Source organism: Blastocystis hominis (assembly GCF_000151665.1).
Source record: "Blastocystis hominis, Singapore isolate B (sub-type 7) whole genome shotgun sequence assembly, scaffold_9".
NCBI lineage: Eukaryota > Bigyra > Opalinata > Blastocystidae > Blastocystis > Blastocystis hominis.
Genome location: NW_013171868.1, coordinates 578,449 through 606,165, shown reverse-complemented (window position 1 = coordinate 606,165; position 27,717 = coordinate 578,449). Strand labels below are relative to the sequence as shown.

The following is a 27,717-nucleotide window of genomic DNA, read 5'->3' as shown; positions in this document are numbered from 1 at the left end:
GTATTTGTCGACGCAGGGAGAAGGAGCGCTCGTGAAGTCTTATCGAAAGAAAGAAACGTCCGAAGTTGTGGGAGAGATTGATTACATCAACTTGTATGGAGTGTATGAGTGCAAGAAGGGTGTTGAGTACGCGATCTTGTAGTTGGCTGGGTTTGTTTGGACAAAAGTGAAATACCATTTGAAAAGGACGGGTTAGAGGGCATCCGCAGGGAAGTGAAGCTAATTAACATTGAAATAAAGGAAAATAGTTTTTTTTAAAAAAAAACAGGAAAAGAGGAAATGCAATAGCCGGGAATCGAACCCGGGCCTGATCCGTGGCAGGGACCTATCTTACCACTTGACTACTATTGCTCTGTGAGAGGAGCAGTAGATATACCTATAAAATAATTATCTGAAATGGGAGAGAGTTAATATGATGAGCAAAATGAATTCTCATTTGGTGATATATTTTGATAGCTATAGCAGAAGCATGTGGAATATTATAGTTTTGTTAATTGTTTTTGTCTTCTTGTAACAGGAAGTGTTATTCCACCATTACTGTTACAACCTCTATCCCTTTCACCACCATTACTGTTACAACCTCTATCCCTTTCACCACCATTACTGTTACAACCTCTACCACTACCACCATACTATTTACTCCAACAAACACGCATTGCATCCCAGATACTCTGCACAGCTCAGTCCAAGTTCAAACCACTTGGAACCTCGCTCAACTTCTTCTTCAGTACCTCCTCTGAGATAAACTCCTTCTCAATAAGATGATTGATGATAACCTTCGCCACCTCATAGCGCTTCGGAGTGTCCATCATGTCCATAATGTGGAGAGACGATACAATGCCTTTATACACATCATCCACCTTAACCTTGTTCTCCTTCAGGCAGAAATCGAAGCACTTGAGCATTTCCTGTAGTTCAGGCTTTCCTGGAATGGTTTGCTCGCAGCAGTACAGAACCATGCAGCCCATGACCAAAGAGTTTGTGCCCTTGGTATCTTCTCGCTTTGTCTCCAAATAGTACCAGAAGTCCTCCAGATCATGCGAGATTCTGGATTCCTTCAATCCCGATGTGATGGAGTTGATATACTACGCATAAGTCACAATCCGATCTGCCCCACCTTATCATAGTCGTCCTGCTTTATCATCTGCACAGCCGGAGGCTCGGACACAATGGGAGTAACAGGCACAGGAGGCTTGCCATAGGAGTGCGGTCCTGGTTTGCCAGAGCGGTTCTTCAATGTACTACGCGTCAGATTGGTCACACACACACCTACTCTAGAATACTCTGGAGCTTCTTGATCGTCTGCTCCATACGCATGTTACTCAGCTTCTCGAGCTTGTCCTTCTGGTCCGACTTCCACATATTCTGGGCCAAATCAATGAGATCACGAACAGCAAATCGGACACGCATTGTAATAGTCTTTGTATTGGCGAGCGGCTCGATCTTCTCCACTGCTTCCTGCAGGAGCGGCGAGAATACCGCGTTGTTGTACATAGTCTCTCCCACCGTATGCAGCAGTTTGCAGAGAGCTTCCGTTTTCTCTTCGTCCGCGTTTTCGGGAGGCGTGATGAGATGGTCGAAGCAGGCCTTAATCACATCGGGCTTGCGCAGAAGACCACAGTTAAACAGCTCTCCGATAAACTGGATATTTCCGAATGTGTGACGACGAATCGTGTTGATCTGGAACTCAATCTCGGTGAACTCTGACAGAAGCTTGTTGTCACTCTCTCCACGCAGCTTGGCTTTGATCTCCAGTCGCTGCTTCTCCAATTCCACAGTCTTGCCCTCAGACTCCATCTCCTGCTGGCACTTCTCAGCGAGGATCTTGCGAACGGACAGGCGCTTCTTGGTATCCTGAAGCGCTTCCTCCTTGGTAGCATGCTCCTTGCAGAGTGGTTTATCGGATCCAGCTTCATAGCAGATATAGTGACCCTTATCACCTGCAGGAACAATAATCTTTTCTATGATCGAAGGGTAATGTTTGTGGAGCTTGCGACACAGACGAGCATACATCGGAGCGAAATGAGGCTCCATGATGGCCTTCTTGTAAATGAGATCGATAATGCTCCGATATTCCTCCAGCGTAGTAGGATTGTGAGCTGTCATCTTCACATAGATCTGGTTAAAGTTCTCAAGAGTCAACTTATTCAAATTGGCCTGGAACTCGCCGAGCAAGCCATGTGCAGTTTGAGCCTACAGGTAAGGTAAGGAACATGGAAAAAGCTACATCGATTCTTGAGATAATCCAAGAGTAAGTATGGACCATGGTCTCATATTTCTCCGCATCCGGCTCGTTGCTCTCCCTCATCTCTTTGTAGATTCTCTCGTATTCTCCTTTTCTCTCTTCTCGTACCGAGCTACCAATCAACCGGATTTCATCTGGGGAGTAGATGCAATTTTGATGATAAGAAACAAAATTGATTTCGTCCTCAGCCTTCGAACTGACCACTACAGGTTGCGGTTGAGGCTTGGATTGAGGTTGCGGTTGCGGTTGCGGTTGAGGTTGAGGTTGAGGTTGAGGCTTTGGTTGAGGTTGAGGTTGAGGCTTTGGTTGAGTTGGAGGCTTGGATTGAGTTTGAGTTGGAGGTTGAGGCTTTGGTTGAGTTGGAGGCTTGGATTGAGTTTGAGTTGGAGGCTTGGATTGAGTTTGAGTTGGAGGCTTGGATTGAGTTTGAGTTGGAGGTTGAGGATTGGATTGAGTTGGAGGTTGAGGCTTGGATTGTAGCTGTGACTTTGGTTGATACGGAACTTGAGGCTTGGATTGGAGTTGCGACTTTGGTTGATACGGAACTTGAGGCAGAGGCTGGGACTGAGGCTGGGACTGAGGCTTCGGTTGAGGTTGGAACTGGGGTTGAGCCGGAGCCTGAGCCTGAGCCTGAGCCTGGGGCTGAGGCTGGAACTGATCGCCGCCACTAGGAGGGACGAAATCTCTGATCTCAGCAATATTTCTATTTTTCCCTAATCATATAAAAACACTACGACCAAAACTTACAAGGGTTTTCCTTTTGTACTTGTTTCGGTGGCATATTTGCAGAAGCAGGTGGGAAGCCGTTGACTGGAGGGGACATAGCTACCTGTGGTGCAACATAAGGTTGACCATAGCTATTCACCAATAAATATGAAGGGAATGGGGTGAAGTAAGGCCCTGGAGTAACTTGACCACCTGAGGGAGCTAGATTAATAAAACCTGGATCTAATTACTCAGTAACCCCGATTTCCCCTACTTCCTGGTAAATTTGACATTAGAATAGTGTCCTATTGGTTAGTCCGATGGAATATTCGTACCAGAAAAAAATAATACCACCACTAAAATAGTCCAAATAACCACGGTGTGATTGATATAGAATAAATGCTTTTATTCCCGTTAAACAAATGGGACGACTCCTGTATTATTGTGATTTTGGAGTTTTTAGTCATAAGGAACTACAGCAGACATTGCTAACCCGACTATACAACTACGATGTTCTTTATGTCTTACATTCGTTAGATATTCCGATGAATCATATTGAGAAACCGATCCTATGTGGATTCAAATTATAGGTTAGTTAAATGTCATTTTAGTGTAATTTGGTGTTGTATAATAGTTAAAAAGCATACTCTTATCATTCTAATACTCTCATTCAATTCACTACTAGTTCCAAACAATTCATTACCTCTAACTAAATATAACCAATCATCCTTCCTTCTATCTATCCTATATAATAATAATTATAATGAAATAGCATCCTAAATAAATAGCAGAAAAACAACTTCAACTCATATCGCAACAAACAAACTTGAATAATGTACAAAACTAGAAAGAAGATCAAAGGTTGAACTGGCCCTCCGAAGGCATAGACGGAGCATACTGTCCATACCCTCCTGACGGCGCTGAGGGAGAAGAGGCAGGTTGTCTTACTCCAAACTGCACATCATGCACCTTATCAGTCTTTACAGGACTGGGAATGCGCAACGTCTGCGTCAACGTACGCAAATCGTTCTGCGCATGAGCCATCTATAACTCAAAGCACTGGCTTGCAAACCTACACGCGCTTTGATCGCAGCCACGCGCTGTTTCTCCCTCTGATTCACCAGATCCACTTGCTGACGAAGCCCGTTCGCCTGCTGCTCATATGCCTCCGCTTGCTTCTTCATCTCTTCTTTCTGACTACGTCTTACCCTCCTCCCTCACACACGAACTGCTCAATCAACTCATTGATCTGCTTCGTATAGGAAGCTTGCTGCTGCTGAAACTGACTTCGAAGTCCCTCCATTGTGTCCTGATAGGACTTGCACTGCTGCTCCGCGCTCTATCCCATAGAAAGAAAGTCCCTCACAAACTCGACATCGCATTGTCATGTCTTGCAGTTGCTGTTGCAGAGCCACTTGGGATCGTTTCTGTCTAGAAGGGGAGGCGCTGCTATCCATTCAAACTCTTCGATTAAGCTTTGGAGATGGCGTGACTGGGATAGAGCAGACTCGCGCGCTGCCTGGGATTGCGAAAACTGCGACTGGAGCTGCTGAATGCGAGACTCGGATCTGTTTGGCAAAGGACGAAGAGGATGTACTCGCGAAGACGAAGATCACGACGATGGATCTCTTCTTGTAGATGGACTGTTTCAGTTTGCAGCCGCTTCTGCACTCTAGCTGTCAAAAAGAAATAGGGAGATGACTCCAAATCCACGTTGGATCGAATCGTTTCGTTCTGACGGCGTAAGAGTTCGAGTTGCTGCTGCAGCTCGGCCAGAGAGGATTGGTACTCTCTTTCCTTTTGCTTTGCCTTTTTATGACAAGTGAACAACAAAACGCACTGCTAAATCCGATTTATTCAGTGCTGACTGGAGTTCGGTGATGCGCGAAGATGCGTTCCCAACTTGCTACATCGTCTTATACTTTTTCAGATTGTACTTGATTGAGCGTTTGGATTTGTTCCGCATATGCTTTTTCGTTTCGCTTCATCTGGTTCATTCTCTACTTATGATTCACTTTCAAAAAACAGCTACCTCTCTGAGGTTCGCTACATACGTATCATACTTCTTCAGTTCCTCATCTCGCTCCTTAATTACTTCCAAATTATATTGATAGTCGTCGCGCAACATGTCATACTTCTTCTGAAAAATTGCCATTTCGTTCTTGTATTGCTCAAGTGACTGAGTGACGAGTGTCATATTGTCCTTGTAGGTTTGAGCCAAGTTCTGTTCCATCTGAGTAAGATCATCTGACACTAAAATAAGTAACAGAAATCACACCCATGTAATCTGCCTGGGAAGCACTGAGAGGAATATTCATTGTCGCTCGAAATGACTGTGAATGCATAAATATCAATATAAGACTCCCAGGGACGTCGTTATATGTAAAACCTATTCGAATACTCAAAATCAAAAAGGCCGCGAATAATCCCAAATTCCCTATTTGGTCGTCTTATTGTACTCTGTTGTTCACCCATATTTTTATCTACTAAGGCGAGTTTTGGTAGTAATGTCTTGGGGTGGGGTTAGTAGAGCGGAGTGATGGCTTAGAAGCTGAAGTTGAAGATGACTGGGAAGCTGGGATGGATAGTCAGGAACTGGAAGGGAACTGGGACGATGATGAAACCCTCTTTGATTCCCAAGCTGTTATTGATAAACGTGTGGAGATATCCTTTTAGATTGATTTTGTGTTATTTCTTTAACGTATACTGTCCCATATGCCATGGTGAAGGAAAGGTGACTGAAGAAGAGAAGATTCGCGTAGAGGACCGCATGAAGGCCAAGAGTTCTTCTAAGACCGCAGTAGGATGCAGCTTGGTTGGTGCTGATAGTATAGCCAAAGCCTTACAACGAAAATCGAGGAGTTCAGCAGGCTGTGGTATTGTTTGTCTTATTATTTCATGGCTAGAGAGACACGCCCCTTGATGATCCCGTGGCCGAGAAGGAGCGTCTCCGCCAACTTGCAGAGAATGCAGATGCTAAAATTTTGGATGAAATGTTTGGAGGCAAGGCCGACGATGGTATTTGAGAGGTTCAAGCTTTTTAATGCATAGCCTTCATTAGCGACACGGAAAAGGGATTAAACATGATTAAGTTAGAAACCTTGGTAGACTATCAACAGCTTGCGAATAAGCTGGGGAAAAAGATGATGGACCTGGGCAACACGACCTTGACGCTGGAGTTCTTGCAGTGTGCCATCCGTATGTGCGGAGGGAACCTGAACAGTGACGACTTCCAGAAATTGTCTTCGACTTGCAATGTTATGAAGGAAGAGCGAAAGAAGGAGGAGAAGGCAGTAACAAAGAAGGGAAAGAAGAAGAATAAGTTGCTTCCCAAGTCTCTGAATGCGGACCATTCTTGGGTAAATGAAATGGGAGATGATTATGGTGATGATGACTTCATGTGGAGTGTTGGTTGCACTAAACAAACACAAGTTCTCTGAGTAGAACGAACGACTGATCGACTGCTTTCTTGATAAAGTAATATGGGAGTTCAATGGATTTTATGAATCATCTTCCAATGCATCCATTCATTCTTTAGTGCACCGCTTAATAGATCTTTATATCCTTCGTATAAATCTTGAGATCACTTCAAATCAATTCTCTAAGCACTTTCTATTCTCGAACACATTCTCCATTCTCGAACACATTCTCCAAGCACTCTCCAATCACTCTCCAATCACTCTCCAAGCACTCTCCATTCTCAAACACACTCTCTATTCTACAACTCCTTGAACCTCTCGACAAACAATTCCCCAACTCATCCCATTCTTCACTATCACCCACTCTCCAATACACCATAATCACTTGACCAATCCACCAATCCATCGATCGCACGTTCCACATATGGCATACAGAGTTGTGCTACAAATCAAGACTGTAGGTATCGGCGATATTTCGAGGCGAATCCGTCGCGCTCTTCTCCCAGGAGTATGTCAACGTCTTGCTGTGCTCCGAATAGCACAAAGACGGAAGAGGGCTGCGGTCTACATCATATATCTCACCGAATGCTACAGCAAAGGGGACAAAGACCGTTGCGAGCGTGAAGATAGAGCTCGTTGTGGTACTTGTGGTAGTCTGCGCAAGATACAAGAAGGGAGAAATTAACTCCCTTTAAGAATTCCATTTCCAAATTGTTAATTTCCTTCGTTTGAATCCCTCCTATTCGAGCGTAGTAACTGTTTGTACAGAAAGTATCATCGAAAAATTTGATAGCGATCAGAATACTATACATATCACATAAAATCACAATACCAACCTTGTTATCAAAATGCGATGAATTGTGAGAGAGTTCACGGGTATACTACCACTCTGAATCAGTCGATCAATATAGATCAACGCTAAAACCAAACACTCAATGCTACAGTTCGAATACTTGAGTATTCTGGCCAATAACTCTTTTCAAAAATTAGTACCGCTCAATGTAATCACGAATTGAAATTTTCGGTTTACACAACGCAGTAAACGGTGTGATTGCGGCAGTCGCAGAGAACTAGTGTTCACAAAACAAAGATAAGCAACATTGTCTTGCTGTATCGTAACACTCTCTAGAATACACGATATTACCGTAACGAAACTGTGCTTTGCTATTGATTCCATAGTTTACAACACAATAACGTTACAAGAAGAAACGCCAAAGATAGATATGAATGAAAATAAGTTATTTAGGAGAAGAGGATGCCTAGAGGAGTCACACCAGATTGAACACAAAAACAATGACAAGTGAATGCAGACCTTACTAGGCTTTGTACGCTGGAAAGTTAATAGAATAACAAAAAGTCGACACTGAACTTTTGTAGTTTAAGGGTCAATAATTTATGATAATAATAGAAATCACTGTACGCGCAACTCACAAATGGGTGCATATTCAAAGTTGGTATTAAATAAATTGAATAGTTGTCTCACTATGTTTACTACTCCATGTCATATTGCGAGATAATATTAATTTGGATCTCAACAAATGAAACAGAATTGATTGTTTGCAGGAAATCGTACGGATTTCTGGATTCGGATTCACAGAATCTGTCCGATTTTTGTCATTGCATTTCTCATTGGTATTTCGAGAACATTCGACAGTTTACGAAAGTAATACTAGGAAATTAATTTTATATGATATGAAAGGAAATCGAGTTGAATTCTTGTGCCTTATTCTTTTAGGAATGGTCAACGCATCGATTTTGGGCATTGACTTTGGTACACAGTATATGAAGATTGCCATTGTTCGTCCGGGTTCTCCTTTTGAAATTGTAACCGACTTGAGCAGTAAAAGAAAAACTCCTTCCGCGATCATTTTTGACGAGAATACGCGTACTTATGGTTATGATGCCTTGAGTGCGGGAGCAAGAAAGCCGGATAACGTTTTTATTCGTATGGCGCGTTTATTGGGTCAAGGACCCGAAAGTACGTTGACCGAGGAATTCAAAGAGCTCAAGTTTCCCTACGAGTTCAAGCTCACTGAACGAAACACTTGGTCTGTAAAATTCCCAAAGGGTGTTGGATTTGACGATGTTGAGTACCTCACCGCCGAAGAAATCAATGCGATGATTCTGGGTTATGCTCGGAGTTTGGGAGAACTATTTGATAACGAACAGAAGATCGTGGACTGTGTAGTTACCGTTCCTACCTACTTCACCTATCATGAACGCCAGGCGATTCTGGACACTGCCTCGCTGATCGGAATGAACGTTCTCTCCCTGATCGACGAAACTACGGCTGCAGCCCTGCAGTACTCCGTAAACAAGGAGTTTGGGAACAAAACCCACCGTGTTATGTTTTACGATATGGGAGCGGGCTCTGTCCAGGTAGCGATCGCTGAGTTCTTCACCAAGACCGACAAAAAGACGAAGCTTCCTCGTCGTTACTTTGATATTCTGAGCAAGGCATGGGACGAAAATTTGAGCGGAGCCTACTTGAGTCAAGCGCTTGCCGATAAGTTTGCGGATGACTTTTACCAGCAGCACCACCTTGATGTGCATGGAAATCGCAAGGCTGAGTATCGTCTTCGCGCTCTTGGTGAGAGAATGAAAGAAATGCTCTCTGTCAACGAAAAGCTCCCAGTGAACGAAGGCACGCTCTTCCAAGAGCGAGACCTCTCAACACTCGCCACCAAGCAATTTGTACAGGAGCAGAGCGCACAGTTCACCGAGCGCCTCGTGGCTCCCGCGCTGAAAGCGTTGCGAGACGCCAAGCTCTCCGTGGTAGGGAGGAGCGAAAGGAAGTGTGATCCCTAGAGCGATCTGCAGGCGATCGAAGTGATCGGAGGAAGCATCCGCGTTCCCTCCTTCCAGAAAGCGCTTCGCGACGGACTCAATCGAGACATCCTGGACATGCACTTGAACGGCGATGAAACGGTCGCTCTGGGCGCCGCGTTCCGCGCTGCGAACGTCTCGACAGCTTTCAAGCCTCGGTTTGTGGGAATCTCGGACATCTGCCCCTTCTCGATCGATGTGGAACTCTACCGAGAACAGCCCGAAGCGGGTCTAGTGGAGGAAGAGGAAACGGCCGAAGAGGAGGAAGGGGTCGATCTCGAGGAGCCTGTCTTGGATGCGGCGACGGAGAAGCAGCAGCACGATTTCCTGCTCAAGAACAAGCGAACGCGCCGGTCGAAGTCGCTGTACGCACGCGGAAGCCATTACAAGACGCAGCGGAAGATCACCGTGTCGGCGTATGAGGACTTCCTGGTGCATCTGTCGTACTCGCACATGGAAGAGCTCCCTGAGCACGCAGTGTGGGCGGTCGATCGTGCCGAGTGATTTGTAGGTCGCCGATCGCCACGTATAACATCACCGGAATTGCAGACGGAATCGCGTCGATTGGAGAGAAGCGTCTGGGTCAGCCGAATACTACGCTGGTTTTCCTGAATGATATGAGCGGAATCGTGTACTTGAAGGAGGCGTTCTTGAAAGTTCGGTACGAGTACCAAGAAGAAGTGGAGGTGGCAAAGCCCAAGAATGTGCTGAAGAGTTCTGACCAGGGAGACGAGGGAAAGAAGGAGGTCGCGGAGGAGGATGCAGCAGCCAAGCAGGCGGAGGAGGATGCAGCAACCAAGCAGGCGGAGGAGGATGCAGCAACCAAACAATCGGAGGAGGATGCAGCAGCCAAACAATCGGAGGAGGATGCAGCAGCCAAACAATCGGAGGAGGATGCAGCAGCCAAACAATCGGAGGAGGATGCAGCAGCCAAGCAGACAGAGACAGAAAAAGAAAAAGAAAAAGAAACGCAAAGTCCCACAGAGGGCGATTCCGATTCGGATGCGGATGCCGAAACAGAACCAGAAAAGACCTCTTTGGATGAACCGCTCGCCAAGGAAGGCGCGAATGAATCGAGTGGCGAAAAGGAGCCCAAGAAGGACATTGTGCTGGTAACAAAGCGCAAGATTCGAAAGATCCCACTGCGTGTCACTTCGCTTCTCGACCGTCTGGTGATTCTTCCAATGACCGATGCGGAACGCCAGCGAAGCAAAGACTTGTAGGTCTGCGAAATAGTTCTTTGATGCGAATAGACTACTCCGTATTCAGAAACGGGACGATGAGTATCGCGAGCGCCAGAGAATCATCAACCAGCACGAAGCTTTTATTTACGATTCGCAGAGCCGACTGGAGGAAGAGGAGTTCGTCAACTTTTCTACCCAAGAAGAGCGCGAAGAGATCGGCAAGTTACTCTCTGAGAACGAGGACTGGTTAATGGACGAGGCCACGAACGAGACTCCCTCTTCGGAGTACAAGCAGCGATATCTGGATATGAAGACGGCGATGAATCGCGTGGAAAACCGCATTGACGATTACAACCGAAAGTTGGAGGAGGAGCGAAAGGCGAAAGAAGAAGCCGAGAAGAAGGCGAAAGAAGAGGCCGAGAAGAAAGCCAAAGAGCAAGAGGAAGCTGAGAAGAGAGCAAAGGAAGAGGCTGAAAAGAAGACAACTGCCCAGAACGCTACGGAAACAGCGGAAACGAGCAGTGCCCCTGATTCTGCCAATGCAACCAACACGGAGAACCAAAGCGAGGCGGCAAAGACACAGGAAGCGGAGAACGATGAAGGGATGTGCAGTGTAAATGGTTGTTCTGACGAGAACACAGATTTGTAATTGTGGGTTATACCTTGTTTTTCGCTCAAACACAACACAACAGCACATACACATTCATCTCCTCTTCTGCATCCTGGAATGACAACTGTCCCAGATGTTTTGACACTTTCTTGATCTTCGAATCGCCTACTTCGCTCTTATCCAGCAGCAGCAGAGGCATTCTCAGCTTCTTTCCTTTCAGAACATTGAGCTGCTTTCCTCTCTCAAAGATCAGAGGCGAGATCTACACATCATCTTCGCGTATCACTCGCACTTCCACCATGTCCGTCGCACTCGCCTCTCCCAGTAATATCGCTCCCACCTCTTCTAAACGCCGTCGATTCTTTTCCGAGAGTGCTCGCATTGCTGTCTGCGGCGTTTCGATTGGCTTTCCAGCCTTATTGTTGACCGGAATGTAGTCATCGCGCGTGACGACGAGCACGTCGAACTGCTTCGCACGCGGGAATACGTCCGACAAGTAATACACCATGCGAAAACCGTTCGGACTGATCGGCCGAATCGTTCGATTCAGCACCGCATCATAGAATGGAATGGCTTTATGCACGATATGGCAGCTTTCCCTCACCTCCCTCCACGATTCCTACTACGGAGGCAACGCAGCGTCGCGACACTGCTCCAAAAACGACAGCTTCATCAGCGAGTTGCAGATGAATCCGTAGGGAAACTCCAAATTCCCGTCTGTTTTCCGTCGACACCCTTGTCGATAGCTCATCTCGCTGGTTACAGCAATGAACGGCTTTTCTTGATACTGCGCCACCAACGAGAGCTGCTCTTCAGGACACAGCTTCTTCACACATTCTACACACACTTCGCTGCCTCGCTCCACGCAGAATCCCACAAATAACGGATCGCCCGGCTGCCATTGATGCGCATCCCAGCACTTACCAGCAGACCCACATTGTCGCAGGAAAAAATGTGCACGTACTCGATCTCCTCGCGCAAAAGACGGTCGAGAAGACCGCTGGCAGAGAGAGCGTGGAATAGCCCACCGCTACCGTTGGGCGACAGAGCAATCTGGGGTACAAGGGAGTGGCAAAAATACGCGGTATTTTTCACGCATCAAACAGGAACCTTCATCGTCAATGTAGGGAAAGGAACCTTGCGAAAAGAAGACGATTTGGTCTTCTTGGAGGCCGTAGAAATTGTTCGCTTGAAATCCACTTTCGATGTGCTTGCGATTGAATTCGTTTGTCATGATGAGAAGAGGGATGTGGATTTCTGACTGGAAAGGGAACAGAAAAGGTACCTGTCCGGTAAGTAGACAGGATCTCTCTTTCAAGCGCAATAATACTCTCAGCGAACCTTCGAAAGATAGTTTTATCTAGGTTCAAGGGACAACGTGAGTGTATACGAGATGGAAGACCGACGTCAATAAAGCCTTTTATAGTACCAGAAAGCATTCGAGTGGCTTGACCACCTGCAAGAAGAATGAGAGCAAGTTTACCATTTGCAATAAAATTTAAGCCAGATTTTATGTACTTTTCTTTCAGAGGAGCCGAGAAATCCGAAACTTCATCATAGTACTATACTTCATATCCAACTTCGTATCTAACCTCCCTGTAAACCTTAATCTGATCGTACATCTGTTGCAACACAGCATTATGCATTAACGAATTCACATACAAATCTCGAGTGTGGGCTAGATCAAGGCTGCGGCACTAAATGTAAACGTTGATTACAGCCTGTTTACCTGCCTGATAAAGCCGTTTACATCGTCCTCAGTATAGGTACCATCAGCAAAATAGGAAAGGGTATGGTTTTGCCTAGCGAGCCGCAGAGTATCCAGAAGATCTTGAGGTAATAGCGTTTCAATAGATTGGCTCATAATAGACTTCTTTTGAAAACAAATCCAAAACTCCCCAAACAATATCCAACAAACACAACACAAAATTTCCACGTATTACTTAGGTCTAGGCTGGGGATTCATGTTCCTCGGACTTCGGGAGGCATCGATTGGAAAGCCATTACTCATCGGGGCAGGCGGCCCATTCTTCGGCATAAACCTGTACGGCATCCCGTTGTTTGCCCTCGGAGGCATTCGGTTAATCGACGAAACTGATGGCATTGGTACTCCCAGTCTCGGAGATCTGGGCATTTCCCCGCGGTTCCTCGCCATTTGCGGTACCATTCTACCCGATGACCCGGCCCGCTGCGAACCGGGACCCGCGGGAGCAGAAAAGTTCGACGTACCTTTGGGTCCAGTGGGTCCAGTGGGTCCATTGAATCCGGTGGGTCGATTCGGCATATTGAATCCATTAGGGACATTAGGGACATTAGGGACATTAGGGACATTGGGTACATTGGGTACATTGGATCCATTGGGTCCATTCAGATTGGTGGGACCCACAGGACCATTAGGCACACTTAAACCACTCGGAACAATCCTAGGGTTAGTGGAACCTGCAAAACTCGTAGAACTCGTAACACCATTCACTCCTTTATAAGAATTGTTCCCTTGCGGATCCACCGCATTACGAGGAGTCTGGAAACTTCCACGAGGCATCTGGGCCGAGTTCGGAACAGGACCAGTCGAAGGGGCATAGAGGGGCGCAGAACGAGGGGGCGCATAGCCGCGCGGATAGAATACAGATTGGTATGGAGGCTGAAACCCTGGCTGTCCGGGCAAAGGCTGGAAGTTGGGTTGCTGCGCAGGGAATGAGTTATATGGCTGCATTTTGTAACTTTGAGTTAGTATCAAAGAACAGGACTACTATCTATCTGCATTTAATATGTGGAGGAAAGGAAGAACATCGGCAAAACCATGAAAAACAAGAAATAAGCGCATGCACTCTATAGACTCCACTTCTTCATACAATACTTCCTATATCAATACTGCGATAAACTATAAAAAATACCCCATTTGCTATAGAATTCTTTGCTACCGATGTGATAATGTCTATAAAAAAGCAGCCTTTGCGAACTAATTCACTATAGTGCTCGTTCAGCACCATGATAGAAGACAGATTATTCTTAATAACCTCATCTCTGCCATGGATGATAATAAACGACAAATCATATTTGTGAACACGCATCACTACGATACAAAAACACATCACTAATTACGCTCCACATCTTTCGCAAAAGGAAACGCTCTCACTTGTACCCAGACTCTATTCGCTGCATCTTCGCAATTGACTTGAATAAGTGCAACTGAATATGTAATTCCGAGCATAGTAGTAAAGTTCCAGATGAAAAGAGCGTAGTATGGTATTCATATAAAGGTGTTTGAGAGAAGGAAATCAGCGGAGGGCATGGCGCAACGGTAGCGCGTTTGATTCCAGATCAAAAGGTTGGGTGTTCGAATCACCCTGTCCTCACTTTTTCTACATTTGAATAACCTCTTCTATTTTTCACTACTTCTTTGTTCGCGCTAGTACCTGACTACAATGCTCTCCACCGTGTTTGACATGACTATTTCCGAGCTCTGCCCCACTTCTGCTCCTTTCTTTGGTTTTATGGGAGTTGCTGCTTCGATCATCTTTGCCAGTAGGCGTAGTGAATCCTCTCACGATGTGCTAGATCTTGGATCGGCCTACGGAACTGCGAAGGCCGGAGTGGGTGTATGCTCGATGGGTGTCTTCAGACCGGACGCTGTCATGAAGAATATGTTGCCTGTTATTATGGCTGGTATTCTGGGTATTTACGGACTGATTGCCTCTATCATCATGGTGTATGTCAGTAGGGTTCGTTTCCACGTTTTTCACTTAAGTCACTCCTCCTGGTGCTGATGGAACCCACTACTCTAGCTTCTCTGGCTACGGACACCTCGCTGCGGGTCTCAGCTGTGGTCTTTCTTGCCTGGCTGCGGGTCTCTCCATTGGTATTGCCGGAGATGCTGGTAAGCTACGCCTAATTGGTTGCTGACGCTTAGGTGTGCGTGCCTGCGGTCAGCAGGAGAGAATCTTCGTCGGTATGGTGCTGATGCTGATTTTCGGAGAGGCTCTTGCTCTGTACGGTCTGATTGTGGCCATCGTCATTGTCACCGTGACGGGAGTCAAGTGTTAACCCATATATTTATGTTGTGTTTGTTGGACATGATTAGGATTATTTTTTGTTTTAGAGAGTTAAAATATGGCGATTCGTATCTTGCATCACTGTGTTGTCACACATAGGTGTTCAGTTTGAGGGAAGCAACGACGTTGGTGTATTCTCGAAATTGACCAATAAATATTGCTTGGTTTGCAGAGGAGGATCTGAAAACTTTTACGGAGCGTTCGAAACCGAGCTAGCCGATCATATTCCTGTCGTCCACACCTCGATCGCTGGCTGCCGTTTTGTTGGCCGTGTAACTGCTGGTAGGCTCTCTATCTTCCTGTGACGCATCAGGTAATAAGAATGGCCTTCTGGTACCCATTTCCACCACAGGTACAGATTTTTGTTTCAATTTCATTTCTAGACACAGAGCTGCAGCATATCCGTAATGCTCTTCCTGATGAAGTGGTGGTACAACGAATTGACGAGCGTCTGTCATCGCTTGGCAATCTTATCGCCTGCAACGATCACGTCGCGTTGCTGCATACAGATTTAGATCGAGTAGTACACTCCTGGGAATCCTCATCTAGGAAACGGAGGAAATCGTTTCGGATGTGCTCGGCGTGGAAGTATTCCGCCAGTCGATTGCTGGAAACGCGCTCGTCGGTAGTTACTGCGTCTTCACAAATCAAGGAGGATTGGTGCACCCCAGCACTACGATGGCTGAAAAGGAAGAGCTGTCCTCTCTCCTCCAGGTCCCGCTTATTGCGGGAACTGTAAATCGTGGATCCGATGTAATCGGAGCAGGACTTGTCGCTAATGATTGGACTGCGTTCTGCGGTTACGACACGACGTCTACGGAGATTACGGTGGTGGAGGAGATTTTCAAGCTCGGAGGCAATACTACGAGTGCCATGGATTCGGTGAAGAACTACTTGTTTGAGGACATTTATTGCAGTGTTTGTTTGACTAGACGAAAACATGATGAGAGGGCCTATCTCCATGGACGAGACGCGTCCAAAGCGGTTGAAGCTACGGAATGCAGTTGTGGCGGAGATGGTTGAGGCCATTCGGTATTTGTTGCTACAGACTTCGGGAATCCCAAGCCAAACACTCGCTACAACGATTGAAAATAATATAAAGACGATTATCAAGTATAGTCGAAACGTATGAAATCGGAGAGACGATTGATGATGCTAGAAATGTAATAAGTGTAACTCGTTGTGTAAAGCATGCCAACAATATTATACAGAGGGAATTTTGACTCAGGAAGCATTTCAGCTCTGCGACGAGTGTAGCAAGAAAAAGTCGTGCCTTTGTGTACTTTGAACTTCAGAGAACAAATGCAATCTACAATTCGCGGAGATTACGACTGCTGCTTTGCTGTTCATGCCCTCTTCGTTTGGTATTTACTTGTTTTGCCACAGATTTGTTTTAAGCAAAGGCGAATGATCCTTCTAGCGCTATAAACTTATGCCAGAAGTATATCGCCAAAGATTACCTCCATCACGAACTCCACATCTGCAATTTGCTTCGTTTTTTCCTGTCCAATGTAGGATTTATCACGCAATCGTCACGCGAAGAATAAGGAGTCTGAAGCTCTTTCCCTGATGCTCCGTTATAATCTGGTTTCCACGATTGGAATCGAAACGAAAACGACATCGACTCGCTATCTGCAATTGCTTCGAGTATCTTTTATAGTTGTGTTTTGGACTGTGTAATAGATAATCGTCACGATGATTCATGCAAATCAGAAAGCAAAACCGTAAGATTAAGGATGGCTGTTCAGTAGTTTGCTATTTCATGATTATCAAGCATTTGTGGAATCTCTTTCATGGGCGACATTAAGCCAGAATGCCTTTGTTCATTATATTTACCTCTATTGTGCTACTCGATTGGTATATTTATATTTTTTTGAAATTTGTAATTCGTTGTAGGATCATCAAGATGGACTGAAAAAGGCCATCGATATGCTCAAGTCGATGCCTCAATCTTCTTTTCTAAACCGTTTTGTTGTTACACAGTATCGTTCTTTCTGTGATGATCAAACTGTGGTGAGTTCTGATGTTGGCTCGTTCGTATTATCGATTCTCGAGGTTTTATTTTCCTCCTTTATCAATTGTAGAATTACGTAACAAGCAATCCAACAGAAATGAGCACAACGTTTGATTTGCTCTGGATGGAGCTCAAAGGGTTACTTTCCACAGAAGAACTGCTGAAACTCTTGTTTCTGCAGGTTGATGAAATGTTTGTTGTAAGAGCGGGAAATGCAGTTGACAAATAGTACCCTGCTTTTCAGCTCTATCTTCTTCATTTAATCGAAACACGGCTTCGCAATGACGAATTGCGTGCCAAAGTGATATTTGATTTACAGGAAAGAGTGTGGTGGTTGGACTATTTGGACGACAGTGATTACCGCCAGATTTATGCTCTGAAGGTCTTGATGAATGAAGACGAAGATTTTGAGGAAGATGAGAACGTTATTGCTTCCTACGATGCTGCTTTTGAAACGTATCTGAATCACCGCAAGTACTCGGTTGTCACTTTCTGGTAGTATTTTTAGTTGGATTCTGTTTGTTTGTATCGTTCATTTTGCGTTTGTACGATGAATGTCCTTACCGCGGGAATATGAAACATGTAAGAATATCTGCTCATTCTGAGTTTATTTCAGTTTTCTTGTATTCTGATTGACCTTGTAAGATGCAGCGCAACCGAGATCATAACGGTGTAGTGAAAAAGGGAAAGGTGGCAAGAAAAACATGAGTTGTGCAGGAATTATTGAAATGGATTTGCGGAACTTGGCAAATGAAGTGAAAAAGAAAGGTTTCTCTAAGAGTATCCGCTGAGTTGTAGCTCCAGAGATTCGCAAAGCCGCAGAAAGTGGAATTGAGACGCTTCTTGTGCTGTCAAAGAAATATGCAAACAAGCCGGTAAGAAATAGGCGGAAAAAGTTAGGTGTAGAAAAAGATGCGCAGCACAGATTATGTAACGCCATTTATCGAATGTCTGAACAATGAAAAAGTGAGTCCTAAAGCTTATGACATTGCTGTGAATGGGTTGAACCATGTGTTGGCTTACAACCTTGCTTCGGATGCTACTGCCTCTACGATTGTTGATATTCTGAATGACCGTGTAGATAGCGAAGGATTGGTTATAAAATGATAGTTGAGCACCGAGGAGTCATCCGCTCTGGGTCTTCGGATCCTTCAAATCTTTCCGATTATCGTGGAGAACACGTCCTTCATTATCCCTGAGCGCAAGCTCCAAAGTGTTCTCTGCCACATGGCTACAATTCTCTGCTCGGAGGACGCTTCATCGCAGGCCTTTCAGCTCTCGCTTTCCTCCTTCCAGCAAGTTTGCTTCCGCTGTTTTCCTTCCCAGTAGTTGGTCCAAGCGCTGGGCAACAAGGCCGCCGCCTTCAGCGAAGCCAACGTGAAGAAAACCTCCAGCAAGGTGAACGATTCGCTCCGCGAGAGGCCTCCCAAGTCGCTGGGCGATGACGTTTACTGCTGCGCCTACTGGAGCGTGCTTCAGGACCTCGCAGCGCGCGTCATGGACCAGAACGCCGCGTGGCTGAGCAACGGAGGCAACATGGAGCGCGTCCGCTTGCCGCTGGCGCTGTCGCTCTCGTTGCTGCTCACGCTGCTGACGCAGAACGAATCGGTGGTGCTGAACCGCGTGGAGTTCGCGTCTCTGCTGCAGTATTTGGTAGAAATCGAAGCGGGCTGCGATGTAGCTGCTGCCTGCGCTGGCGTCGCTGCTGAAGGAGAAAACGGACGATTTGGAGACTTGGATCGCGGTGCTGAGGCTGACGAAGGTCGTGATGCTGAAGTATTTCGAGGTGCTGCCGGCCGTGGACTCCGCGCTGAGCGCGCTGAGCGACGTGCTGAAGCAAGTGGCGAAGAAGAAGCAGAAGAGTTGTAGGATCGAAGGGAAGGAGTGAAGGAAAGCGATGCGATTGATGGGGGTGCTGGAGTGTTTGCAGGGAGTCCTGCAGGAAAAACCGTTCGTGGCCTTCGCGTTGACGCACTTTTTGAAGGTGGAAACGGGGAACCGAATCGATCGTAGACGCTGGGATCGCTGCTGGGATACTGCGTAAAAGTGTTCCAATTGGCGCACAAAGAAAGCGACATGTCCACGCTGATTGGCTGCTTCGAATCGTTCGGAAAGCGCGCTCTGAAGGATCTTTCGCCATCCTCGCGCTCAGCCCACGATTCAGCTGGCAACGACGACAAAGATGACAACGAAGACGACGACGAAGATGATAATGACGAGGCGGAGAACGAGAGTTGGGAGTGGGCTTGCGTTCGAGCGCTGTATTGTCTCCGCGCCTTCGTGAGCGCGTGCGGCGAAGCGCTCTCCGCATTCCCCGCCGATCTGCCTTCCGAAACGCGCGACGCGCTGAAAGCCTTCGCGGAAGACAAGCTGGTTTCGATCGGAAGCGAATATCAGCAGCTGGCGGAGGACCAATGCGGCGAAGATCTGTTCAACTTTTTGCTGCAGTGCATGGCGACGCTTTGCCCCATCTACGGCTACTTGGGACTGCAGGCCGAGCAGGCGCGCATCGCTTTCTTCATCTGCAAGGCCACGCTGCCGTCGATGAAGCCCGAAGAAGCGATGAAAAACAGCCCGGACTTCGTGTTCGATTCGCGGAATCTCGCGGCGATCGAAGCGCTGAGTCGACTCACGAAGGGAAACGGGGAAGGCGTGGAGAATGTGTGGAAACTCGTGGAAGCAACGATGGAAGTGATCGAGGAGTACATTCCCGAGAAAGACCAGTCCAATAATTATGTTCGGGTGTTGGTAATCGTTGACTGTAGTCGTCGCCCGCTTCGCCTCGCGTCTGTGCGGAGTACGAAATTATCGAAGAGCAGACGGACGTTTTGCTGGGCCAAGTCGCTCAGTACTCGCAGGAAGGCTGTAGAGACGGAGATGGGCTGCGATCTAGTGATTCACACGCTCGAAATGATGCTCCAAGCCGCTCGATCGGGCGTGTCGAGCGAGGTGCCGAGCGGGAAAGCGAATCTGATGAAGGCGTGGGACGAAGTGCTGCGGTCTGCGGGGTTGGAGGAGAAGGTGAAGATTCCGCACTCCTCGCCGATCCAGACGGCCTCGGGATTGAAGCATTTGCTGGCTATCGCCAACACGAACATATCCCGATTGGAACGACTTGTCCAAACGACCGAATCCTTAACACCACGTGAAACGAATCGACTCTCTAGTCTCGTCAATCCAGTCGCTTCTGACCGAAGCGGTGAGCCAGCTCAAGCGCCACCCGTCGCTTCCTGGCTTGGTCCAGCCGATCTTCTTCTTCATCTCCGAAGTGATGGAGCAGGTCAACGACAACCACCCCGCCAAGGAAACCTACCAAGCCGCCATCCCCGAGCTCCTCAAGATTGTCAACACGCTCGTGACCAATCGGCAGACGCAAGTGCTGGCGCTGGACACGCTGTACGACGTGATCATCCAGGGCGACTGTCTCCGCGGCCAGTGGAAGCCGATCATTTCGTGCCTGAAGGTTCGCTGCACACTTCTTTTCCTCCTCATCACTCATAGAAAATCGCCACCTCGGATCTCTGCGCAGAAGGTTTCCAGCGCGTTTTTAACTCCTCATTCGTAGGATTCCACGACGTGCAGCTGATTCTGGACGATTTCCTCAGCGAAATGGACTTCAGCGAGGCGCTCACGCTGGGTGCATTGATCGCCTCCTACACGCGCCAAGCCTTCGATATCAACATCGCGCTCAGCGCCATCGGGCTGTACTGGAAGCTCGCCGACTACACGCTCATCACGGCGCGCGGTACTCGCTCCCTGCGGATTTGATGCTCAGAGGCGCAGCCAGGCGAACGTCCGGAGATTGTGCGGAAGATGCGGCAGGAAATCATCGTGACGATCCTGCCCACGTGCATGGACAACGTAGTTCCGCGGGGATGATGCGATGTAGCGACCGAACATCCGCAACACGTCGATCCAGACGCTCTTCCAGATTTTGGTGCTGCAGCGCGGCGGCTTCATTTTTGATGATTATCTGGAAGTGGTGGAGAGCGTGACGGGCCTGACCTCCAAACTGGAGCGAATCCGCGTGCACGGATATCAGGAAGGCGACACGACGCCGATCGAAGACGAGGAGAACATTCGTCGCCATCACACACGCGACACCGTGGAGAAGCAGTTCAACGAAACGTACTGCTATCTGCTGAAGGGAGTCGTGTCGATGCGAGCCTCTCATTCCTAGCTGAATCGTCTCTTAAAGCTCTTCATCCACCATCTGCTGACCAAGGTGTCCGGCGACGCCATCGCGGAGTACCTGAAAGTGTTCAAGTCCATCGTGAAGTTCTACGGCAAGTGTCTGCTCATTCCAGAAGGCAAAGAAGTCCCCAGCGCCACGCTGGGACTCTTCCAGGTAGTCTTGAGAGACCGGAGCGACGGGTAGGAGATGTACGACTGGATCCAGCCCGCTTTGAACGACGTGGACACTGTGGAAACGGGGTAACCGGTAGAACAGCAAGGCCAAATCGGTGTTCTCCGTGCTGACTGCGCGGCTGTTGGACCAGGCCGGCAATACCGAGTTCGCATTCCCGCGGGTCTTCATCGTAGAATCGGCAAGAACTCGGAAGCGGACGACGTGCTGATGTCTCTCTGCATGCTCCTCCTCTCCCTCTTCCGCAGCTTGTACCCCCGTTTCCCCGTTTCTCCCTAGTCAATCCCTCTTCCTGGACCCGAATGAGTCGTACTTCGCGCCGCTGCTCAACACGCTGGTCGCGCTGGTCACCACCGACAGCATCGCGCTGGAGACCGGCGCAGGCAACAAGTACAACACCAACCGGCCCAAAGGCAAGCTCAACAGCATGCAGGTCGCTCCTTCTCCCTTCTCTTTCTCTCTAGAAACTCCAGATCCAGCTGCTGCAAGCGATGTACGACGCGATGAAGGCGGAGCCGCGCTATCTGGTCGACTACAAGACCTTCACGAGCTCCGTCGACTCCATCTATTCCACCGCCGAGTCCCTCAACGCCAGCCACGCCAACGACGTTTTCCTCGCCTCGCTCGACGAGTTCCGGAACGGTCTCATGAAGCGAAAGGAGGCTCGCGCGCTCGTGAAGCAGTACCAGGCCGACTGCGCGGCGCAGCAAGCCGCAGCGCTCGGCGGCGCCGCTTTGGAGCCGTTTTCGCTCTTCGAAGGACTGTCCGAAGCCACCAAAACGTCGGTTCTGGAGGGCGTTTCGCGGTGTGTGGAGGCGTTGGACGAGATGGAGGGTGGCGACAACGCCAAGGCGCTGCTGTTCTTCCTGGGCCGCAATCTGAGCGTGCTGGAGCGCGTGGTGGACCCGCGGTTCTGCGAGGATTTGCTGGGAATCGTGGGGGAGGCGATCGCGAAGGCGATGCGTTTGAGCGAAAGAGGCGTTGAATGATAGAAAAACTGAGACAAGAGAACGACGTGGAGCGCAAGATCTTCGTGGAGAACGCGTTGGAGCTGCTGGGGAACGCGGCACGCGGGCAGCTGGAGGACGGCGATGGAAAGCGGAACGAAACGGTCGCGAATTCGGCGTGTGCGACGCTGTCGGAGAGCGTGAAACAGGCCGCGGGAGAGAAGCTGGTGGCGGTGAGCAGAGAGGAGTTGAAGAAGATTGGGGAGATTCAGGAGCATGAGTTGCTGTCGGATATGAAGAAAGAAGCGGTGAAGATGATGGAGGTGTTGGAGAAGATCGAGAAGATCGGGGAGGTGAAGGAGGAGGTGTCGAGTCTTTCTTCCTACGGAGATAGTTTGGTTGCTCAGAAGGCCGCGAGTGTACTAGCGAAGTTGGCTTAATGTTTTGCGTGTTGTGTTTGATTTGAAACAAACGTGGAAATGTCGTCTGTGGAGGTGAGTGATAGGCAGAAAGAAGGATATTCGGTAGGTTGACTCAACAAGCGTGATCCAGCTGATTCTGCAATATTTGAAAGAGAATAACCTTACAGAGTCGTACACAACGCTCTCGAAGGAGACACGGTTTGGATCCATCGTTTTGAATGACGGTGCAGTGTTTCGACGAATGAAATATCAAACAAGGAATTATTCCTGATCTCAATCATAAATGGAAAGTGGGACTATGTTTTGGAACAGGTCGAGTTTTGGAATGGGCTTTCCGTCTAGGTATCGATGCTAACCTTGCCCAAAGAGGTGCTGATGGACTTGTATGAAGCTGTTTTCTACGAACTGCTCGAGCTTCGCGAACTTTACACAGCCAGCGAAATGCTGACCAAATGCGATGTTTTAGTGCAGATGAAGACCGAGCGGAAAGAAAAGTTTGTAATCTCAAACTCCTTATAAACTCCCTCAGATACCTCCAAATGGAATACTGGCTCAAGAAGCCTTCCTTCGATCCCATCGAAGCCTATCCCGTCGGAGAAACCAAAGAAACGCGTCGCCAGCGACTCGCCAGCACACTCACTTCCTACATCACCGTCGCTCCTCCTTCTCGTCTTCTCACTCTTCTGCAGCAAGCGCTCGCTTTCGAGAAATCCAACGGAACGCTTCTCGAAGGCGAGCGCTTGAATCTCTTCCAGAACCGCACAGAAACGCTTCTTCTCGAAGACGAAATCCCCACGATTCGCGGTCCCGCGGTTCAGTTCCCCCACGGAACGTACCCCGAGGTTGTCTGCGTGTCCCCGAACGGCCAGTTCGTTGTGAGCGGTAGTTTCGACGGGCTGATCGAAGTGTGGGACCTGGAAGAAGGCGGTCTGAAGCTCGATTTGCCCTACCAAAAACAGGTTTTCGTCCTCCCCGCGGTGAACCGTAGGAGAAGTTCATGGCCCACGCGAAGAGCGTTCTGAGCCTCGCCTTCAGCAGCGACAGCGAGTTCCTGGCGTCCGGCGATTTGGCGGGGACGATCAAAGTGTGGCGCGTGGCGACGGGCGGCCTGCTGCGCCGCTTCAGCGAGGTCCACGAGGCCGGCGTGACGTCGCTCTGCTTCAACGCCAGCGCGCAGCAGATCTGCTCGGCGTCGTACGACGGGACGGTGCGGTAGAGCGAGCGGAGAGGCGTCAATCGCAGCGTGCACGGGCTGAAAAGCGGGAAAACGCTGAAAGTGCTGCGTGGTCATAGCAGCTACGTCAATCACGTGACCTTCACGGCGGACCAGCAGCACGTGCTGAGCGCGTCGAGCGATGGCTGCGTGAAGCTGTGGGATCTGGGGACGAGCAGCTGCGTGCGGACGCTGCAGCCGGCGCGTGCTGCGTCGAGTTTCGCGGAGATTCAGGTGATCAGCGCGGAGCGATTGGTGCAAAACCCGGAATGGGTTCTGGTGGTGGCGCGATTGGACCGCGCGTTCGTGATGACGATGCAGGGAGGATTGGTGTTTACGCTGCACGCGGAGAACGAGAAGGTGCAGTTCATTGCGGGGTGCCAAAGTCCGCATGTAGGGGAAAGGAGAGGAATGAATGGAAGGGGAAATATCTGTATTGCGTTGGAGATGACGGGAATCGGTATTGCTTTTCGAGTGGAGATGGCGAGTTGGTGGAGAAACGCGCGATCGCAGATCATGAATTGCTGGGAATGGTGCATTATCCGAACAGGAACGCGATGTTGGTGTATTCGCAGAAGGGAGAAATCGCAAGTTGGAGAATATAAAGGGAGTGAATGGATGGATGGATGGATGGATGGATGGATGAATGAATTTGTTTGTTTGTTTATCTACATTGTTTGTTTGTTTGGAACAAAGAAAACAATTCATTGTGACTTGGGAGTTGTGAATCGAGATGGAATGAAACGAGTTCGCACTCACTAAAAACTATTCATGATTCTCTATCCTATAGAATACAAACCTTTATACATTCCTGACAAAGAATCGAAGCGATAAACAGAATTTCATGGTTTGGTAATTGCCCAACAGGTGTAAAAGATAATGGCAAAGTTTGATCGGTTGTGATTGATACAGATCCATCACTTTGCTGTTCAATATAGTAGATTTGACTCGAATAAGGGCGAAGTGATTCTGTGATTTGATAGTCTCCGACCAAAATTAATGAATATGTTCTGCTCACGGAGTACACACGGTCTAAGGAAAGTCCATCATATAATCCGCTCAAAATTTGCACAAAAACGTCAGCTCGGTTCTTTCCAATATACTGCACATCCAATTCAAAACAAGAGAGTATATCAGAATGATTCACATTGCAGCTATCAAGAAAATCAAACTTATCTGAAATGAACACTTATTTTTAAATACTACTGCATCCTGTGGCAATTAGACGTCGGATTGCAGAGACTACTATAGGAGTGAGTCCCACAACAAGAATGGAAGCCTCTTGGATTCTTTTCTAGGAATTTAATTTGCGCAAAGTAGCCCCATACAAATTGCGTTGTACCCCAAAAGAGAATACTCCGACCTTCCTCCATAGCAAAAAAATGACGATTCAAACAAACAGAAAATGATGACAATGCTAAAAATGGGTGTCTAAGGGCATCTTCGGGCGATAACCGCTTATTCGGATCAATCATAAAACACTTATCGATAAAATCGATAAAATGTCGAATCACTACATTCATTACTCTCTCCCAATCACATACACATCTTGTCCTGGTTCGTTCCAGCACTCTTCATAATCACTCCCTCCAAACTCTCTTTCGGCTTCGTATACACCATCATTTTAATCATCGGCGTGTTTGTCACTGGGTCCTACGTCTCATCTCCTCCTAACCCCGCACAATCATCTGATATTTGAACTTAAAATCCTCTGTGAACATGGCTTCTCGGCTCATCGCAGCGTACGACGTAATATGGCCCTTCACCATGCGATGTGGCACCGGTCCCTTCATGTCCTGAATCAATCGAAGCATATCATTGTTCGTCGTGCCCGGAAACGTGACTTGTCCTGTGAACAACTCGCAGAGCGTGCATCCAACCGACCAAACATCGATCGGACAATCTATCGATCACGCTCCGCCCATTCGAAGCACCATATTTCAATCCTAAAATGATTTCTGGAGCGCGATAGAAGCGAGAAGCGAGATAAGGAGTGGGCAAATTATTGCTGTCGTTCGCGTAGAAGGAGTTTCCGAAGTCGGTGAGTTCGATCCAGCTGGATTTTTCGTCTTTGAGCAAAATGTTATCGGGTTTGATGTCCGCGTGGACGATTCCGAGCTTTTTGATGTGCAAGAGAGCGAGGAACAGCTGGCGAGCGAACGATTGAATCGCAATTAAGCTCAGTCCTACACCTGCTCCGTATTTCCGAAGCGTGTCTCGGAGATTGAACGCCATGTAAGGGAAAACGATACAGAGATGGTTTCGATACATGAAACTATTGTGAACAGGAATGCAGTGCTTTTGGTTTTGAGGGTCCTTCGATTTGATCACTTCCAAAAGAGAGAGCTCGTTCTTCGCATCGCTCGTCATTTTCTCGTTACTACGCAGTACTTTTATGGCAACTGTTTCGTTCGAGGCCATATCGATGCAGCGGATAACCGTTGAGAACACTCCCTTTCCTGTTTCTTCCACCACTTTATACTTATAAGCGAACACTTCACCGACATAGGGCTTGTAGTACCCTTCCTTATCGTCCCAGTTATCCTTCAATGCTTGATTCTCTACAGTCTCAGCGTTTTCCACAATGTCATTCTTTTTCTGAACATTGAGCTCCTCTTTCTTCTTTTCCTTTTCCAGTTGCTTTTCGAACTCTTCTTCACTAGCGAACATATCTAGCATATCATCAGAGTCGGATTCCTCGGAGGAAGAGTCCTAGAAGTGACATAAAAGGATTGTTTCAACCTTATACAAGATATCGGATAGAATTACCTCTAAAACTTATACTACGAATATATAATTACTTTTAGCACTGTTTTTATCCTTTTCCGCGTCTATTTCCGAAGAATTGACATTTACCCTTTTTGATGGTACATCCTTCTCATTTAAGGCGTGTTGGTTATTATCCTTGCTTGCACCAGACATATAAACAGTACCAAAAATAGTATGAGCATATTTGTTAATTCTGTATTTCAGCAGTGTACCATCCAAGTTATTATTTCAATCAAACATAGATAAACATCATCTACTGCCTGAACATTCAAATGATTGATATAAGCTCCAATCTTTTCTATCACAAACTTCCCATCACGAAATTCAACAATAAATTCATTCTTTGCGGAATACTTAAACGAGCCGCACAACTTTCCATATCCTCGTTTATCCTAAATATTAGAAGTGTACTAAAGAATGACAAAATCGTCAAAAAACTCTACAAAAGCAGAGTCACCTTCGGGTTCTATGGATACTATTCCGCTTTTCTCACGATTCACTCCCTGAGGTAGAAAAGAATCTATGAAATAGTGAAAACACAGTAGAAGTACAGCGCAACAGTAACCGTTCCTTGTCCTCCTTTGTTATACTCTCTCCCAATACGATTGGGACTTTCTTTTTAGGCTGCATACAATTATACTTCAGCCAAGTTGAAAAGAAATATTCAATATTCTATTAACAAATACTAGATAAAAACTATGATTCCTGAGATTCGATCCAAGAGAGGCAGATTCCATCAAATCCATTTTGAGGAAAGAAAAAATGCACGAAGAGGGACTCGAACCCTCGAGTGCGAACACATTACGGCCTTAACGTAACCCCTTGGACCACTCGGGCATCCGTGCTCTGAATTTGTCCCTTCAAGTAACTTCATAAAGCAAACTCTCCACCCCAAAGATTGCACAAATGGAGTTTACGATCAATCCGAAATCTCTCGATTCAGTT

The 27,717-nt window shown here is 47.5% G+C and overlaps 14 protein-coding genes; 8 read left to right on the top strand and 6 right to left on the bottom strand.

Moving 5' to 3' along the window:
* Positions 1-655: 655 nt before the first annotated feature.
* Positions 656-905, bottom strand: GSBLH_T00005142001 (uncharacterized protein; the record flags this gene model as incomplete). XM_013044146.1 has 1 exon in its annotated part: positions 656-905. One exon carries the CDS (start codon positions 903-905, stop codon positions 681-683), a length of 225 nt encoding a protein of 74 aa, XP_012899600.1. The 3' UTR covers positions 656-680.
* Positions 906-3,960: 3,055 nt separating this feature from the next.
* Positions 3,961-5,310, bottom strand: GSBLH_T00005141001 (uncharacterized protein; the record flags this gene model as incomplete). XM_013044145.1 has 10 exons in its annotated part: positions 5,229-5,310; positions 4,983-5,197; positions 4,888-4,950; positions 4,791-4,856; positions 4,653-4,759; positions 4,548-4,622; positions 4,414-4,518; positions 4,321-4,381; positions 4,180-4,289; positions 3,961-4,147 (listed from the first exon to the last, which is right to left on the bottom strand). The coding sequence occupies exons 1-10, from the start codon at positions 5,293-5,295 to the stop codon at positions 3,961-3,963; spliced, it is 1,056 nt and encodes a 351-aa protein (XP_012899599.1). The 5' UTR covers positions 5,296-5,310.
* A 132-nt stretch (positions 5,311-5,442) lies between these two features.
* On the top strand, positions 5,443-6,390 carry GSBLH_T00005140001 (uncharacterized protein; the record flags this gene model as incomplete). XM_013044144.1 has 5 exons in its annotated part: positions 5,443-5,467; positions 5,499-5,750; positions 5,785-5,826; positions 5,857-5,968; positions 6,002-6,390. The coding sequence occupies exons 2-5, from the start codon at positions 5,514-5,516 to the stop codon at positions 6,388-6,390; spliced, it is 780 nt and encodes a 259-aa protein (XP_012899598.1). The 5' UTR covers positions 5,443-5,467; positions 5,499-5,513.
* A 557-nt stretch (positions 6,391-6,947) lies between these two features.
* GSBLH_T00005139001 (uncharacterized protein) lies at positions 6,948-7,546 on the bottom strand (the record flags this gene model as incomplete). Its single annotated transcript, XM_013044143.1, has 3 exons — positions 6,948-7,173; positions 7,206-7,342; positions 7,379-7,546. The coding sequence occupies 3 exons, from the start codon at positions 7,544-7,546 to the stop codon at positions 6,948-6,950; spliced, it is 531 nt and encodes a 176-aa protein (XP_012899597.1).
* A 515-nt stretch (positions 7,547-8,061) lies between these two features.
* GSBLH_T00005138001 (uncharacterized protein) lies at positions 8,062-11,040 on the top strand (the record flags this gene model as incomplete). XM_013044142.1 has 2 exons in its annotated part: positions 8,062-9,144; positions 9,178-11,040. 2 exons carry the CDS (start codon positions 8,062-8,064, stop codon positions 9,697-9,699), a joined length of 1,605 nt encoding a protein of 534 aa, XP_012899596.1. The 3' UTR covers positions 9,700-11,040.
* Positions 11,041-11,281: 241 nt separating this feature from the next.
* On the bottom strand, positions 11,282-12,428 carry GSBLH_T00005137001 (uncharacterized protein; the record flags this gene model as incomplete). XM_013044141.1 has 4 exons in its annotated part: positions 11,282-11,582; positions 11,613-11,884; positions 11,914-12,246; positions 12,275-12,428. The coding sequence occupies 2 exons, from the start codon at positions 12,426-12,428 to the stop codon at positions 12,020-12,022; spliced, it is 381 nt and encodes a 126-aa protein (XP_012899595.1). The 3' UTR covers positions 11,282-11,582; positions 11,613-11,884; positions 11,914-12,019.
* A 1,967-nt stretch (positions 12,429-14,395) lies between these two features.
* Positions 14,396-15,033, top strand: GSBLH_T00005136001 (uncharacterized protein; the record flags this gene model as incomplete). XM_013044140.1 has 4 exons in its annotated part: positions 14,396-14,514; positions 14,548-14,706; positions 14,738-14,866; positions 14,900-15,033. The coding sequence occupies exons 1-4, from the start codon at positions 14,436-14,438 to the stop codon at positions 15,031-15,033; spliced, it is 501 nt and encodes a 166-aa protein (XP_012899594.1). The 5' UTR covers positions 14,396-14,435.
* An 11-nt stretch (positions 15,034-15,044) lies between these two features.
* Positions 15,045-16,064, top strand: GSBLH_T00005135001 (uncharacterized protein; the record flags this gene model as incomplete). The annotated part of the gene is made up of 5 exons (XM_013044139.1): positions 15,045-15,051; positions 15,093-15,323; positions 15,355-15,393; positions 15,425-15,561; positions 15,591-16,064. 5 exons carry the CDS (start codon positions 15,045-15,047, stop codon positions 16,062-16,064), a joined length of 888 nt encoding a protein of 295 aa, XP_012899593.1.
* Positions 16,065-17,759: 1,695 nt separating this feature from the next.
* GSBLH_T00005134001 (uncharacterized protein) lies at positions 17,760-18,924 on the top strand (the record flags this gene model as incomplete). The annotated part of the gene is made up of 5 exons (XM_013044138.1): positions 17,760-17,823; positions 17,854-17,930; positions 17,962-18,132; positions 18,166-18,354; positions 18,385-18,924. 5 exons carry the CDS (start codon positions 17,760-17,762, stop codon positions 18,922-18,924), a joined length of 1,041 nt encoding a protein of 346 aa, XP_012899592.1.
* A 582-nt stretch (positions 18,925-19,506) lies between these two features.
* On the top strand, positions 19,507-20,823 carry GSBLH_T00007223001 (uncharacterized protein; the record flags this gene model as incomplete). The annotated part of the gene is given in 6 exon segments (XM_013044137.1): positions 19,507-19,797; positions 19,821-19,903; positions 19,914-20,200; positions 20,223-20,518; positions 20,557-20,587; positions 20,621-20,823. 6 exon segments carry the CDS (start codon positions 19,507-19,509, stop codon positions 20,821-20,823), a joined length of 1,191 nt encoding a protein of 396 aa, XP_012899591.1.
* A 412-nt stretch (positions 20,824-21,235) lies between these two features.
* Positions 21,236-22,406, top strand: GSBLH_T00005133001 (uncharacterized protein; the record flags this gene model as incomplete). XM_013044136.1 has 4 exons in its annotated part: positions 21,236-21,403; positions 21,434-21,568; positions 21,598-21,672; positions 21,701-22,406. Exons 3-4 carry the CDS (start codon positions 21,632-21,634, stop codon positions 22,404-22,406), a joined length of 747 nt encoding a protein of 248 aa, XP_012899590.1. The 5' UTR covers positions 21,236-21,403; positions 21,434-21,568; positions 21,598-21,631.
* A 732-nt stretch (positions 22,407-23,138) lies between these two features.
* GSBLH_T00005132001 (uncharacterized protein) lies at positions 23,139-24,608 on the top strand (the record flags this gene model as incomplete). Its single annotated transcript, XM_013044135.1, has 5 exons — positions 23,139-23,284; positions 23,320-23,749; positions 23,779-24,002; positions 24,033-24,396; positions 24,426-24,608. 5 exons carry the CDS (start codon positions 23,139-23,141, stop codon positions 24,606-24,608), a joined length of 1,347 nt encoding a protein of 448 aa, XP_012899589.1.
* A 931-nt stretch (positions 24,609-25,539) lies between these two features.
* GSBLH_T00005131001 (uncharacterized protein) lies at positions 25,540-26,925 on the bottom strand (the record flags this gene model as incomplete). The annotated part of the gene is made up of 5 exons (XM_013044134.1): positions 25,540-25,656; positions 25,686-25,906; positions 25,938-26,715; positions 26,746-26,774; positions 26,805-26,925. The coding sequence occupies 5 exons, from the start codon at positions 26,923-26,925 to the stop codon at positions 25,540-25,542; spliced, it is 1,266 nt and encodes a 421-aa protein (XP_012899588.1).
* A 47-nt stretch (positions 26,926-26,972) lies between these two features.
* Positions 26,973-27,446, bottom strand: GSBLH_T00005130001 (uncharacterized protein; the record flags this gene model as incomplete). XM_013044133.1 has 3 exons in its annotated part: positions 27,324-27,446; positions 27,195-27,292; positions 26,973-27,164 (listed from the first exon to the last, which is right to left on the bottom strand). Exons 1-3 carry the CDS (start codon positions 27,400-27,402, stop codon positions 26,973-26,975), a joined length of 369 nt encoding a protein of 122 aa, XP_012899587.1. The 5' UTR covers positions 27,403-27,446.
* Between the last annotated feature and the right edge of the window lie 271 nt (positions 27,447-27,717).